The sequence below is a fragment of the Macrobrachium nipponense genome, chromosome 18 (assembly GCF_015104395.2).
Source record: "Macrobrachium nipponense isolate FS-2020 chromosome 18, ASM1510439v2, whole genome shotgun sequence".
NCBI lineage: Eukaryota > Metazoa > Arthropoda > Malacostraca > Decapoda > Palaemonidae > Macrobrachium > Macrobrachium nipponense.
Genome location: NC_087211.1, coordinates 77582950 through 77596690, shown reverse-complemented (window position 1 = coordinate 77596690; position 13741 = coordinate 77582950). Strand labels below are relative to the sequence as shown.

General features: G+C 36.7%; 1 protein-coding gene across 1 annotated transcript in view; it reads right to left on the bottom strand.

Annotated features, from left to right (window-relative positions):
• Window positions 1–397: 397 nt before the first annotated feature.
• The window catches only part of LOC135197227 (glycogen [starch] synthase-like), a gene marked incomplete at its 5' end in the record, with an annotated part of 40358 nt that continues 27014 nt past the window's right edge, over window positions 398–13741 (bottom strand). Inside the window, 2 exon segments of the mRNA XM_064224283.1 lie at window positions 398–557; window positions 3995–4257. Coding sequence (XP_064080353.1) covers window positions 413–557; window positions 3995–4257 — 408 coding nt within the window.

Below are 13741 nucleotides of genomic sequence, written 5' to 3'. Positions count from 1 at the left end.
GTCATTCCACACCTCGAGAATTTTAGCAGCATAGCAGAACTATTTTTATTTGGAATGTCCTCCCAATCTAAAATCTCTGAACTATGTATCCTCAAGTAAATAATTATCTCTAGTAAGGCAACAGTTTGTACTCTGTATAAGGCATAAGAATCTTTTCATATGAAAAACCATGTTTTCTACAAACAAAACACCTTAATCAAGGTCCTAACCCCTCCCTCCAACTGGCCAAGAGAATGAATGCTTTTAATTGCAGAGTGGACCAAAAAAATTAGATTACACCCCAGTAATTGAAAAGCCTCCCTAATTCATTAGAAGAGCAAAACTGTTAAATTTGAAAATTCTCAGATCTTGGAGTCAAAAGGATACGTAAATGCTTATCCCATTTAAATCCATATCTTTACATTATTACAGATCAATAAAAAATATCATGCCTTACCTTCATGTAATGGTTTAATCTTGCTAAGGCTTCAATATAAAGGTCTGCACCCTTATTACCAAATTCGTATCGCCCCGCAATAAAGAAGTACAAAGTTTTATCTAAATCAAAGTCCATGTGCCTGAAATATTAAAATGGTTGATTAAAAAGAGTACAGCACAAATTATGTATGTTTAACCAACTAAGCTTTTCCACTATATTTTATGAGACAAAAAGCAATTCTGCCTATTGTGTGGAGATGAAAATTATTCTCTCACTTTTGTTAGACAAAAAATTTTTTCTTCATACTGAAAAGGGTAAAAAAATGTTGTATCACAAACTAAAAACAGTACAAATCACAACAAAAATTTATTGATGTGCGAGATAAGCAACTTCATGACCTCACAGTAACGTTATGACAACAAAATTAAAAAGGGAAAACGGAAAGGATGATTGATTCTCATTAGAGCAAGAGCAAGATAGGAAAGGAGAAGGACATATGTAAGTGATTCATCTAACCAGTAGGTTTATGAGATGAAAATTAATTATGAAACTTACAGTCAAGTGAAGGTACATTAACAAAACAAAACATTCTTCCCAAAGTTATCTCACATGACAGATCAGTGAATCCAAAAGAACCAAGCGTATACTACTCATAAATGCTTTGCACTGACTTCAGGAATTTACTTCTTAACCCTCCAAAAAATTAAGAGGCAAATAATGACAACTATACTGTAATTCAATACTGTACAATCACCAACCATGCTAAAGGTAAAAAAATTTCCTTGTGGAAAGACAAGAAAGGCTACTGCAATTCAGGATGAAGACTAATCCATAAATTTAGATCTCTCAAGAGCCTAAGTAATCTTCTAAGCCTGTGCAAGAAACACCAGCTACCTTGCAGTAATAAGTGGTACGAGCACCAACCTGAAGGGGTGATAGAAAACAATCAGGCAGTTCCTCTGGGACTATGGTATCAGAACAGATAGGGTGATATGTGCAAATAGACCAGATGTGACGTTGATTGACAAAATCATGAAGAAAGTATCACTCATTGATGTCCCAATACCATGGGACACCAGAGTTGAAGAGAAAGAAAGGGAAAAAATGAAGAAGTATCAAGACCTGAAAATAGAAATAAGAAGGATATGGGATATGCCAGTGGAAATTGTACCCATAATCATAGGAACACTAGGCACGATCCCAAGATCTCTGAAAAGGAATCTGGAAAAACTAGAGGCTAAAGTAGCTCCAGGACTCATGCAGAAGACTCTGATCCTAGAAACAGTGCACATAGTAAGAAAAGTGATGGACTCCTAAGGAGGCATGATACAACCTGGAACCCCACACTATAAATACCACCCAGTCGAATTGGAGGACTGTGATAGACCAAAAAATAAATAAATAAATAAATAAATAAATAAAATAATAATAATAATAATAATAATAATAATAATAATAATCATCATCATCTTATTGAAAAGAATGGCAGAAGTAACCAAATTTGTCTTATAAAAAATTTTCTCTATTTTTCTGATAATTGATTTCTCATAATCAGCGAGACTGCTAAGTAACTGACTCATATTCATGGTGTTAATCTGGTATTTCTAATCTCAAATTGAATGTCAAGATCTGGTATTTCTTCAGTATTATCAATACTAAAAATATACAAGACAGTAAGTATATATTTTAATTGTAAGCAAGATAGTACATCCTGGAGACTACAACAGGATCATAGGTGATCTCTCCTGGAATATCTTCATTTTTCTGGTTTTATTGTGTGATATTTCTCTATAGTCAACATATTTCGACCATTTCCATGGCCATCTTCGAGACGTTGCACAAGAAGTTTCTGAGTGGGCACTGTGGATGGGTCAGCTTTTAAAGTAGAGGTGGGCATGGTCAGATCTGGAGTCTATTGTTGATTGGCTGGTGGGGGGAATTTCTTCTCAGGTGAAGCCTTTCTGGTTTGGAGTCGTATGCATAGGTTGCTCGTCGGTGCAGGCCCTAAAGAAGCACTGGGATGAATTCTGTTGATTTTGCTCCTCTGCTGCTAAATTATGGGTGCTCTTCCTGTAAGGTGCTTGGTGTGGATCTCCTGACGGCCGTGGGTCTACAGGAGGCACGGACCAATCACAATTCAGCAGCAGAGGAGCAGAATCAACAAGATTACATCTCTAACCAGAAGGCTTCACCTAAGATGAAATTCCCCCCGCCAGCCAATCAACAATCGACCCCGAGATCTGACCACGCCCACACCTACTATAAATAAGCTGACCCATTCACAGCACCCATTCAGATTGTCCCATGCAACGTCCCGAAGATGGCCATGGAAATGGTCAAAATATGTTGACTATAAGAAATATCAGACTCTAAAGCCAGAAAAACAGATATTCCAGCAGAGGTCACCTTCTACGATCCTGTTGTAGTCTCCAGGTTGTATCTTTTCGTATTGATAAAACCAAAGAAATACCATATCTTGACATTCAATTTGACATCAGAAATACCAGATTAACACCATGAAAACTACATCACTGGTTTCACAAATGTGAGAGGTGTTTGTCTTGCTGCCTGCACATTATTATTATTTTTTATGTATTATATATGTATGTCTTATGTATTTATATTATTATTATTAATTATTATTTATAAATGACCTGAAGACAACAAAGTCACATTTCCAGGCTCTCATATACTTTGTCCAGAGGATTTGTTTCGTGAATAAGGTGATAACTGAAGGAAAGTGAAGTTAATGAAATTGGACAGTTAAGTTCAAAGAAGCACAAGAGAATGGAATGAAATTATAATTTCAACAGAAAACAATGTAGCTGGGGCTAAAGGGTTGCTCCAAAGAACCTACAGTTCCATCTACAATATGTCACATTAGGCACCATGAAGTAGTTGGTCAGTAAGTCCATGCTGCACAGTTTAAGAGAGTATAATACAGGCAGTCCCCGGGTTCCGACGGTCTCGGCTTACGACGTTCCGAGGTTACGACGCTTTTCAATTATATTCATCAGAAATTATTTCCAGGGTTACGACGCATGTTCCTGGGTTACAACGCATGTTCCAGAGTTACGACGCCTACGAACGCTGATCTGGCAGATGAAATATGACACCAAAAATGCAAAATAATCAATATTTAAAGGTTTTTTTGATGAAAAATGCAATAAGAATGCAGTTTACATAGTTTTGAATGCACCTAAAGCATTAAAAGTAAGGTTTTCTTAGGGTTTTTGACAATGTTCCTCGGCTTACGACGATTTTTCGGCTTACGACGCATCTCAAGAACGGAACCCCAGTTGTAACCCAGGGACTGCCTGTATTTGAAATTTCATAAATCCCTCCTTTTTTTTTTGCAATTAGAAATATAAAATAAATTACAAAATTTTCTTAATCAGAATATCTACCTACATTCACTAATACATAACTATCAAGTTTATGAATAGTAACTGTAAACATGCTTTACTAGACCTGCTCTACAACTAATATTTAATCCTCATAAAAACCTAACATTTAATATGTGCAATCTAAACTTAATTCTTGTAGTACTACGTATAAGAAAAGAAATTCACCAACCCGTAAAAGTGCCCTCTAATGAAGTCATTTATCTTCTCCTTAGAGAGGGCATGGAGGTTTTGGAATTCATGAAGTGCTGAAAATTTCTTGACATTTAAACCATTTGGAGTAATCACATCTGGTTTCCTTTTCAGCAAATTTTCGGCCTCTACACCCGTAATTTCAGAAACGGTAGTAAAAGTGTGTGAAAGATGGACAGCACATCTTTCCATGCAATAACGATGATATATGCCTCGTTTTCCAGCTTCTTCATCTATGTTGAACTGCAAAAAGTTATAAAATAAACTTATTTTCTCTGTAAATCTTTGGAATCCACCTTTGAATCTTTGATACACAAATGATAAAATAATGATAAATGTTCAAGAGAAATCTCACCTTGACATAAAAATTTCAAAGTACCAGCAACTTGCATTTTTCTTTTATATACAAACCAGAGCCCTTTTTTGTAAGAGTATTCCTCAGTACAGGCTGGAATTGCTTGGTCTCCAGTGTTCTCTAAGGCCTGAAGCTTTCCATCATAAGAGAGGATACTGATTGCTCTATCCCTATTACCTGATATGGTGGCTGAACTGGTCTGATTGAACTTCTTTCTGCCTAGAATGCACCTGGTTGATGGCTCAAAGGTTTGGTGATGCCCCATTAGTTCATGCATATATGTTGCCAACTGACATAGGTGAAGAGAGACCGTCCCCAATGCTTTTTGATGTATGCCATTATGGTCATGTTGTTCCTCATCAGCGACCCATTACACACTGGAATGCCTGCAGTAACTGCAACAACACACATTTCCAAAACAATAATGTGCAGATGAGGTTCATAATCTGTCCAAATACTTTAAAGCTTACATACCACCAGGTCTGTGTCCCACCCCTATTTCTATGCATCAAAAAGCAGAAGCACCCTGAAGGGGGAGTTTGAGGGAACTCCTACAAGGAGGTTCCTGTTGTCCAGCCACCAAGCAAGGTCCCCCCCCGAACTTCCCACTCAAGGGCATGAGCTGGGAGGGTAAGGTCGTAAAAGATCACTGACATAACTGAAGCAAATGCATTTGTAGTCACATGTGCAGGACAGAGCGAAATCAAATAGATTCAGCAGTGTCAAAAGGAAGTGTTTCCTTAAAACAATGATACATACACCTTTTAGGCTTTTCCCTATTATTCCTAAGACTTCTCCATATTTGTCTCCGGAGACAACAAATTAGTGAGAGAAGCAGTAGGCTGTGTCGTCATCGCTTCAGCCATACCCGTGTGTGACGTCGGTTGTGACGTCACCACGCTCGCAGGGAGAGATTGAGCGGCTGCTGCTGGAAGCCATGCATGTGCTACAAAACTGCTTCCAACGTTCTGCATCACCGGAAACACTGATATTGTTGTCGTTGCGGTGGCATTAGCTCCCATATGCAGGCCAGGGGGATGAGGAACATTCACTGTTGTCGGGCCCGGGTGAAAAGGTGACGCCATATAATGAGAAAGCAACTCCTCCAAGGTTGGTACGCCTGGTAGGCCTAATGCCGACCACGTTCCTTCCATTCTCTGCGGATCGAGGCCGACACCTGGAGCAAAGATGGCGATGCTCCCCCTCTCCCTGCCGGGAATGACGGACCGTAATTATGCATAAAATTACCCAAAATCCCTCCTGGAGTTTCCAATAACAAATCGCTAGAAGAAAATGAAGGGGTATGGGAAACATCAAAAGCAGGTGACGAAACATATGGAGCAGTCTGATGTATTGCCGATACATAAGAAGCCGACGACACTTGGTCATCCAAAGATGGCATCGTCTCCTTTCTTTTGCACTGGCCCTTCCCATAAAACTTCATCCACTGTTCCACCGACCAACCACGACAAACTGAACAAGGATTAGTAATAGTACATATGTTTTCTCTGCACCTACTACACGTTGGATGTGGATCTGTAGACACTAATGTCAAAAATCTTCAACAAGGAAACCCACTCACTCCAGGGCATTTCCTTGTCTCTTGTGAGAACCAGAAGAAATTCCCATTGGTGAAGCAAAATTTTCCATCTCACAATGTACAAACACCTAGCTGATCACACCCACTCTGAGATCACCCAGAGAGAGAAAAAAGGAAAATATGAATAAAATCAGGCAAAATAAACCGGCTTTAAAATAGATAGAAAGTAATCACGTCCTATCTTAAAGGCGGTAGGAAAGTAACTGATGGGTCACGAGACGCCAAGGGCATTCCGGGAACTACAATACCCGTGACCTGGTATAGATGCCAATAGTCCCTGGATCTCACAAGCTTGTTATTAATTCTACCGGTTTCCAGTTTGGTGTTAGTATTATCCTAATGTTAAGACCAAAGGTTTGTTTCGTATATGAGCAACTCACTTCTTTCCCACTTTCACTTTTCCTCTTTCTTGGGTACTGCCATTTCCAAGAAAAATTACCTCACATACAAGAAAAGATGAAGAAGTTTCAATTTGGAAGTTAGCATAAGTGCATCAATATGTCCTCCCTCAATGACAGTGAAAAGTAGGGGGTTTCCCCTAAGTCATCCACCTGCTTAATTACATTGTTACAATGTCGCAACAACAAATTCTAACTGGTGTTCAAGAATACTCCTACATAAAAGGCGATGCTTTGTAATCCTATAAGAACAATTAATAATTTGTTTCCAGCTGAGTAAATAACTCCTCGTGAGAGTATATATTACTCATGAATTTCTAATAAAATAGCATACAACTAAGAAAGCAACTCTCAAAATTTCATTTAGATATAAGTCAATACTACATATACTTAACAACACACTTTATAAACTCAATCCAAAGAGTACCCAACCACATGCAGACAACATAACAGTGTAAATACGGCACAAAAATAACAAGTACTATACAATACAGAGTGCACCACATTAAAATTTTATTCCCCAAACTGTAATATATGTGAATATAATTCAAAGAAAACAGCATCCAATAATTAAAAACAATCACAATTCATCAATAAAATATCATCATTAATCAAACTGTTTTTACATACAACCTACATACAGTTGTATTTTCCTTTTAGATCCGTTATAATAATCTTTAACTTTTTAAGAAAATAATTCAACATAAGGGATAATACCTGTACGTACAACCTGTTCATATAAGATATGGACCACTTGGGAGGTTGTTCTCATGCAATTGTCTACGTTGTATTGTATTTTGTTGGATACCTAATATACATTAGATTTTACACCAGGTTTAATGTTGCTGATTGTAACTTTGCTCGAAAACTTCAGGAAATTTTTTTAATTCTTGAATTAAAAATGTTTATGAGGTTACATTTCTTCTGTGGCAAAGAATACAATGGCATCAGTGTAAATGGAAGAAGCATTAAGGTCAGATTCTACAGGTAAATGGAAGAAGCATTAAGGTCAGATTCTACAGGTGAATTTTGTGTTTCCAGTAAAATTAATGGTTAGTATTATAAAGCAAAATCTGCCAAACTAAGCAGTACATACTATACTTCCTTATCTTGCACACGTACATTACAATAATTGAAATTTCAAATACTAATGTGATGTGTGTAAAGTAGGCAACCTTTCGAGGCACAAAAATTATTATTAATACATTTCCATTGTATATATACAGTGAATGTTAACATGTGTGCTTACTCATATTCCTGAGTTAGAAGATAGAAAATGAGACAAACAGTTATACAGCACAAGAAAGACCTCTCCCTGGGGGTTAAGATGGAACATGAGATTTTGGGTCAAAGGCAAAACATTCAGACCCAACGATCTATTCTGTGCTCTCATTCAGATGAAAAAATTAGGAGAGGAGTAATAGAAACCTATAAAAGATCAATTATTAAAAATATACAAAAATAAGTAGTATTAAAAATTGCAGTAGATAATTAACATAGTCTTCATCATTAAAAATTACAATGAGTTTTGGTAAAGAGAATGTCTCTTTCCTTCAGAATTTAATTAGGACAAATCCACCAAAATGTGCCAAACTGAAAATCAGATCCACACTGAGCTTACTTTGGTGCACTCTCCCCTCTAAAACTAATGAGTTAACTCATTTACAATCAGAACACAGGTCACGGGGCAGAAAATTTTAGGGTTTCCAGTTTTTCACTACTTAAATCTATTGCATTCCAAATTATAATTTTGTTGCTCCAGAAATAAATTTGTATATAACAGTGCCCATCCCCTCTCAGGAAATGGGATAAAACTTTGTGCAAAAAATCCACAACTACTTTCAAAAGACAACAACACTTCTACCATAATGTTAAAGCATCACAACCATGAGGAAAGCCACAACACTTCATGAATATTCAGTCTCAAATATCATTCCTACTCCTTTTTTGACTTTATAGCCAGAAAATTATACTGTAAAATAAAAAGCCTAATACTTGTACATGCAAAGAACCAATTGACTCAATTACAGGAATAAGTACCTGAAAAATGTCCAAGACCTCCCCAGTTACAGAGAAAACTTAACAACATTCTTATCAATAATCACTCTACTAATACATTTATGACAGTAGCATAAAAGTTAACAAAACATGATGGCTGCATGAAAATATACTAATAAAAGAAGCAAATGGTAACTGACTACAATATGGTCTGATGGTCATGTGGAGTCATGGGTGCTATAACCAATAATGTCCTAGTTCACAAATTTATCAATTACCTTGTCTTGAACGTTTCCAAAGATCCTTTTCTTGTCATTTTTAGGAATGGATAATTTAACAGTATACTTGTGAAAAGGGTAAATCAGTCTAGTTGATTAACAAATGCATTACAGACAATTATTTTGCTTTATGTGCATGTAAATAAAAAAGTTATAAGAATCAGATCCATTTAACATAATATTTGCTAACTGGTAATGATACAATTTTCTGAAATTAAAGCCTCATCAGAGACACTGTAGTCATGCATTGTGCAAACAAAAAAAATTTGCATTATTATAAATATTAATTCATCATCATTGTCTCCTGAAACGCAAAGGACCTACATAAAATTCTGCCAGTTGTGTCTTTCCTGTGCTTTTACTCCCACATTTTCCTCCAAGTAGGTCTGGGTCTTTCCAAATCTTGTGGTAATCTCAGGAGCCCTAATGCCAGTATCACATGCAGAGGAAAGACAACTGGCAGAATCTCACAAAGGCCCTTTGCAACACTTGGCACCCTAGGCAATGACTATGCTAAATTAATAATTAAAGCAGTATAATGCATATTTATTTCTTGTTTGTACATGATTTGAGTATCTGATGTGGCTTTATTATCAGAAAATTATATCACTACCAGTTAGCAAATTTGTTGAAGGAATCTGATTCTTCTAACTTTTTAAATAATACGGACAAAAACAGAACAACTCCGTGATACACTTTTTGATCAACTAAACTAACACACCATGTCAAAATTACTGTTATACCATCCATTCATATCACTTACTATTTGCCTAGGGGTTATCCAAAAAAGCCAATGCCACTTTTTCATTATCTCAACTACATATGGAACTTGTAACATTCCTAACTGATTCCTGCCATTTGCCTCCTAATGTCTTTCTAAAGGCTTTATTCTCAATAGTGAAAACCTTTCAGACATAATTTCATTGCCATAACACATGTTACGTCCATAAAGCAATACAGATCATACTAATAATGCCAGAAAAACACCAGTAATTCATTATACTAGACTAATTAATTAATTTTTCTAACTTTTACCCTTCAGTTTGATTTACAAATCTTATATAGCCTACTCATTCTCTAATTTATCTGTTTAATCTTTCATTAAATTCCAACTCAAAATATCCTTGATCGCAAATCAGTACTATCTGAGACACTCAACCTTTCCAAATTATAGGTCTGTGGACGATGTCAAATGCCTTTTTATAATCAACAGAAACCTTCACAAGGGGATTTTTAAATTCCAAATAATGCTGCACATGTCTTAACACAAATACATACAGGGATACTACATTTCTGTGCATCTGCATTTTTTAAGATGAGCTTGTTCAACTCTATGCAATTTATTCATTTTTCCCTTCAGCCTATTGAAGGATGAGCATTCTTAATCATCCCATAATCTGCAAAACAGTCTACAGGCAGTCCCCGGTTATCGGCGAGGGTTCCCTTCTCGGCAGGGTGCTGATAAGCGAAACCAGCCATTAACCGAAACACTGCAATTTATGGTGCTTATGGTGCCAAGTTTCAGTTAATGGCACATCTGTTTTTTATGTTATTGCACCGTAACTCTATTACCAGCTCCTTACGGCGCCGATAACCGAAACTCTGCCCCTTATGGCAGCATACATCGGCAATTTTAAGGCGCCAGACAAGCGCCATAAAACCGGATCGCCATTAACAGAGTCCACCTATGACCAGGGACTGCCTGTAGTTAGTTCCTCTCTGGACGAGTGGTTTTCGCGCTCGGCTGCCAATCCGGTGGTCCGAAGTTCAAATCCCGGCTCGGCCAACGCGGAATCAGAGGAATTTATTTCTGGTGATAAAAATTCATTTCTCGAATAAGTGTGGTTCGGATCCCACAATAAGCTGCAGGTCCCATTGCTAGGTGACCAATTGGTTCCCAGCCACGTAAAAATATCTAATCCTTCGGGCCAGCCCTAGGAGAACTGTTAATCAGCTCAGTGGTCTGGTAAAACTAAGATATACTTAAGTTTATTTTTTAGTTAGTATCTGGGGTGTCTTTTAACATTCACCTAAATCCACCTCTACAATAGTTCTATCATGACCTGGAGTTTCCCATCTCAAAGTTTTTTTTATCATTGATTCCAGTTTGGAAATTGAATTTAATCATCAGTAAATTCAGGGCTTCTTTAGCTTCAGGTATTTTTGTTGGAATACCTCCCTCATACCTATTATTCATGAATTTTTGAAAATGTTCAAACCTGTATGGTTTTACTTCTTTTTCTTCTATGTTGCTATTATCCCATCTATCCTTTTTACAGATATACGTATCCTATTTTTCTTTTCAACCATTAATAGCTCTGTGGGGGGGACTACTCCAGCACCAGTGCCACTACTTGAATATTTTTTCAATAATCCTCTGCAAATATTCCCTCTCATCTTCTCAGATTTTTAGTTGCACTGAACTAGTCTAAATATTGTTTAAAATCACTAATTAGACTAGCTTAAGCAACTACAGTGGTCCCCCCGTATTCGCGGGGGAAGAGTACCAGACCCCCCCATGAATATAGTTAGAACCTGCGAATGTTTGGAACCCCTATAAAAATGCTAAAAACAGCCTATTTTGTTAGTTAAAACTCAAGAAAAACCCACTAAAAATTTTCATACTTGGTTTTTTAATAGTTTTATCACAAGAAGTGCATTTTATGATGAAATTGATCAAAAAAGACCAGGAATTTGTGGATATTTCTCATAGAAAAATACCATGAATGTGCGAATTTTCCGCGAATAATGCAGAAAAACGTTCCCGAGAGAAATCCGTGAATGTGTGAGTCCGCGAATCCAGAGAACGCGAATACGGGGGTCCACTGTAATCAATGGTTTGCAGTGAATGACTTTTTATTAAAAGGGAAGTGAGAATTGGATCTAAGTAAAATTTATTCAGTGAACCAATTAGGCTCCGAGACAATATGGAACAGATGAAAAGTAAATGCAAAAAGAGATGCCGCTGGGGCTGTAAAGTTGCGCAAGGAACCCTTGGTACAATCTACAATGTGCCATTCAAGGCACAAAGTTGTAACCAAAGGGGTGGATATTGATTTAGAAAAATTACATTTTTATGATAAAATAAAATTTTACACATATACTTACCAAGTAATTACATAGCTAACAATTTCTAGTATTGGCTGCTAAAATTTGAAATTTGCGATAGCAAATCTTTTGTTCTGGTTGTAGGTAACTAGTCCAGCCCACTTTCAGGAAGAAGAACAACAACTGAGCCAGGTATTTCAATTTCTTTATGACTTAAAATCCATGTGCAGGGAGGAGGGAAGGAGGGCTCCCATTCTGTAATTACTTGGTAAGTACAGGCAGTCCCCGGGTTACGACGGGGGTTCCGTTCTTGAGACGTGTCATAAGCCGAAAATCGTCGTAAGCCGAAATATCGTAAAAAATCCTAAGAAAACTTTAATTTTAATGCTTGGGTGCATTTAAAACTATATAAACTGCATTCTTATTGCATTTTTCATCAAAAAAACTTAAAATATTGAGTATTTTGCATTTTTGGAGTCATATTTCTTATGCCAGATCAGTGTTGTAGGCGTCGTAACCCCAGAACATGCGTCGTAACCCTGGAAATAATTTCTGATGAATATAACTGAAAAGCACCTTAACCTCGGAACGCCGCAAGCCGAACTCGTCGTAATCCAGGGACTGCCTGTATATGTAAAATTCTATTTGATCATAAAAGTGTCATTTTTACTTAAGCAATTACATAACTGATTCCACAGTGACAGGAGGTGGGATACATGGACTATTCTACCCAAAACCATTATGCATTAATAAATTTGTAAATAGAAAAAAAGGCTTGCATTATAATAATGCTTGTAGTACAGTAACCTCCCCGTTAACACGAGTTCTGTTAACACGATTTCGATCTTACACGAGTTCAAAATCATACAGAAAAATTCTGCTAACACGTAATATTCGATGTTACACGATTTGAATTTTCCGCTGAGAGCAAGAGCGCGGGAGGTGTGGCAAGAGTCTGACTCACCCACCTTTCCCGCGCTCTCTCTCTCTTGCCTGCTGGCTCAGTGTGAAGCCAGCCCTCTCAGTGAGAAGAGCCAATATATTCTAGCATTGGTTAACATAATAGTGCGTACTTTACTACAGGTAGTCGTCTACTTACGACGGCATTAGGTTCTGGCAGAGCTGTCGTAAATTGTCTTTCAGCATATTGAGTAAATTGAATCATGTTTGTGCTGTCTTTTTATCCTTTTTACCATATTCAAACACGTGCGTGTACATGTACGTATTTGTTCGTTTGCATTTTCATTGACAACTTACTAGCCTACATATACATTTTATATCATCCCAAAAATGTGCATATATAGTACCTATTATTACGTTTAGCATATGAAATCTTATCATGCTCGAACTCCTTGATTAATACTTACTTTTATTACTGTATTTAACATTTTTATTGCAGGCATTCAGACCATCTGTCTGGTCTGTTTACATTTTCTTATCTTATTCTGCATTTGCATTCTGACAATGCGGCTATACGTATTCTATATACATACTTTTACTTGTATTTATAGGTTTTGAACTTAAATGCATAATTTGTTATTATATTTGATTTATTTGCAAAACAGAAATACAAAATGAATTACTAAAATACGAATCTTACTATTTTCGAGCAAAATTTTACTTCTGAAAATATAAAACAAAACATCGTCTGCTGTTTTCTCTAGCGACCGTTTGTACTGTTGCCAAACACGTCTATGTACGTACGTAGTAATACACAAAGTTTTATTTAACAGTATGTAAATTATTTTTTTCTTTATAAATTTCAGGCAAACTACAGTAAATACATAGATAGAATTGATTTACAGTACAGAAAAAAAAAAAAAAAACATGACATACAGAAAAAATAAAAATTACGAAAAACATTTGAAATTTGAAAAAAAAAAAAAAACAAAAAAAGAAATTAATTGTCTGCTGGTGGATGGCTGGGGATTCGTCCGGGTCATCCGATTCCGTGGTAGTACTACTGTAGTGGGGACAGGGTAGACTGAGATGTTGGTTTAAACATAAACATGCTTAGTTTTTGTTTGAATGGTCCGTTTTTTCTTCTCTT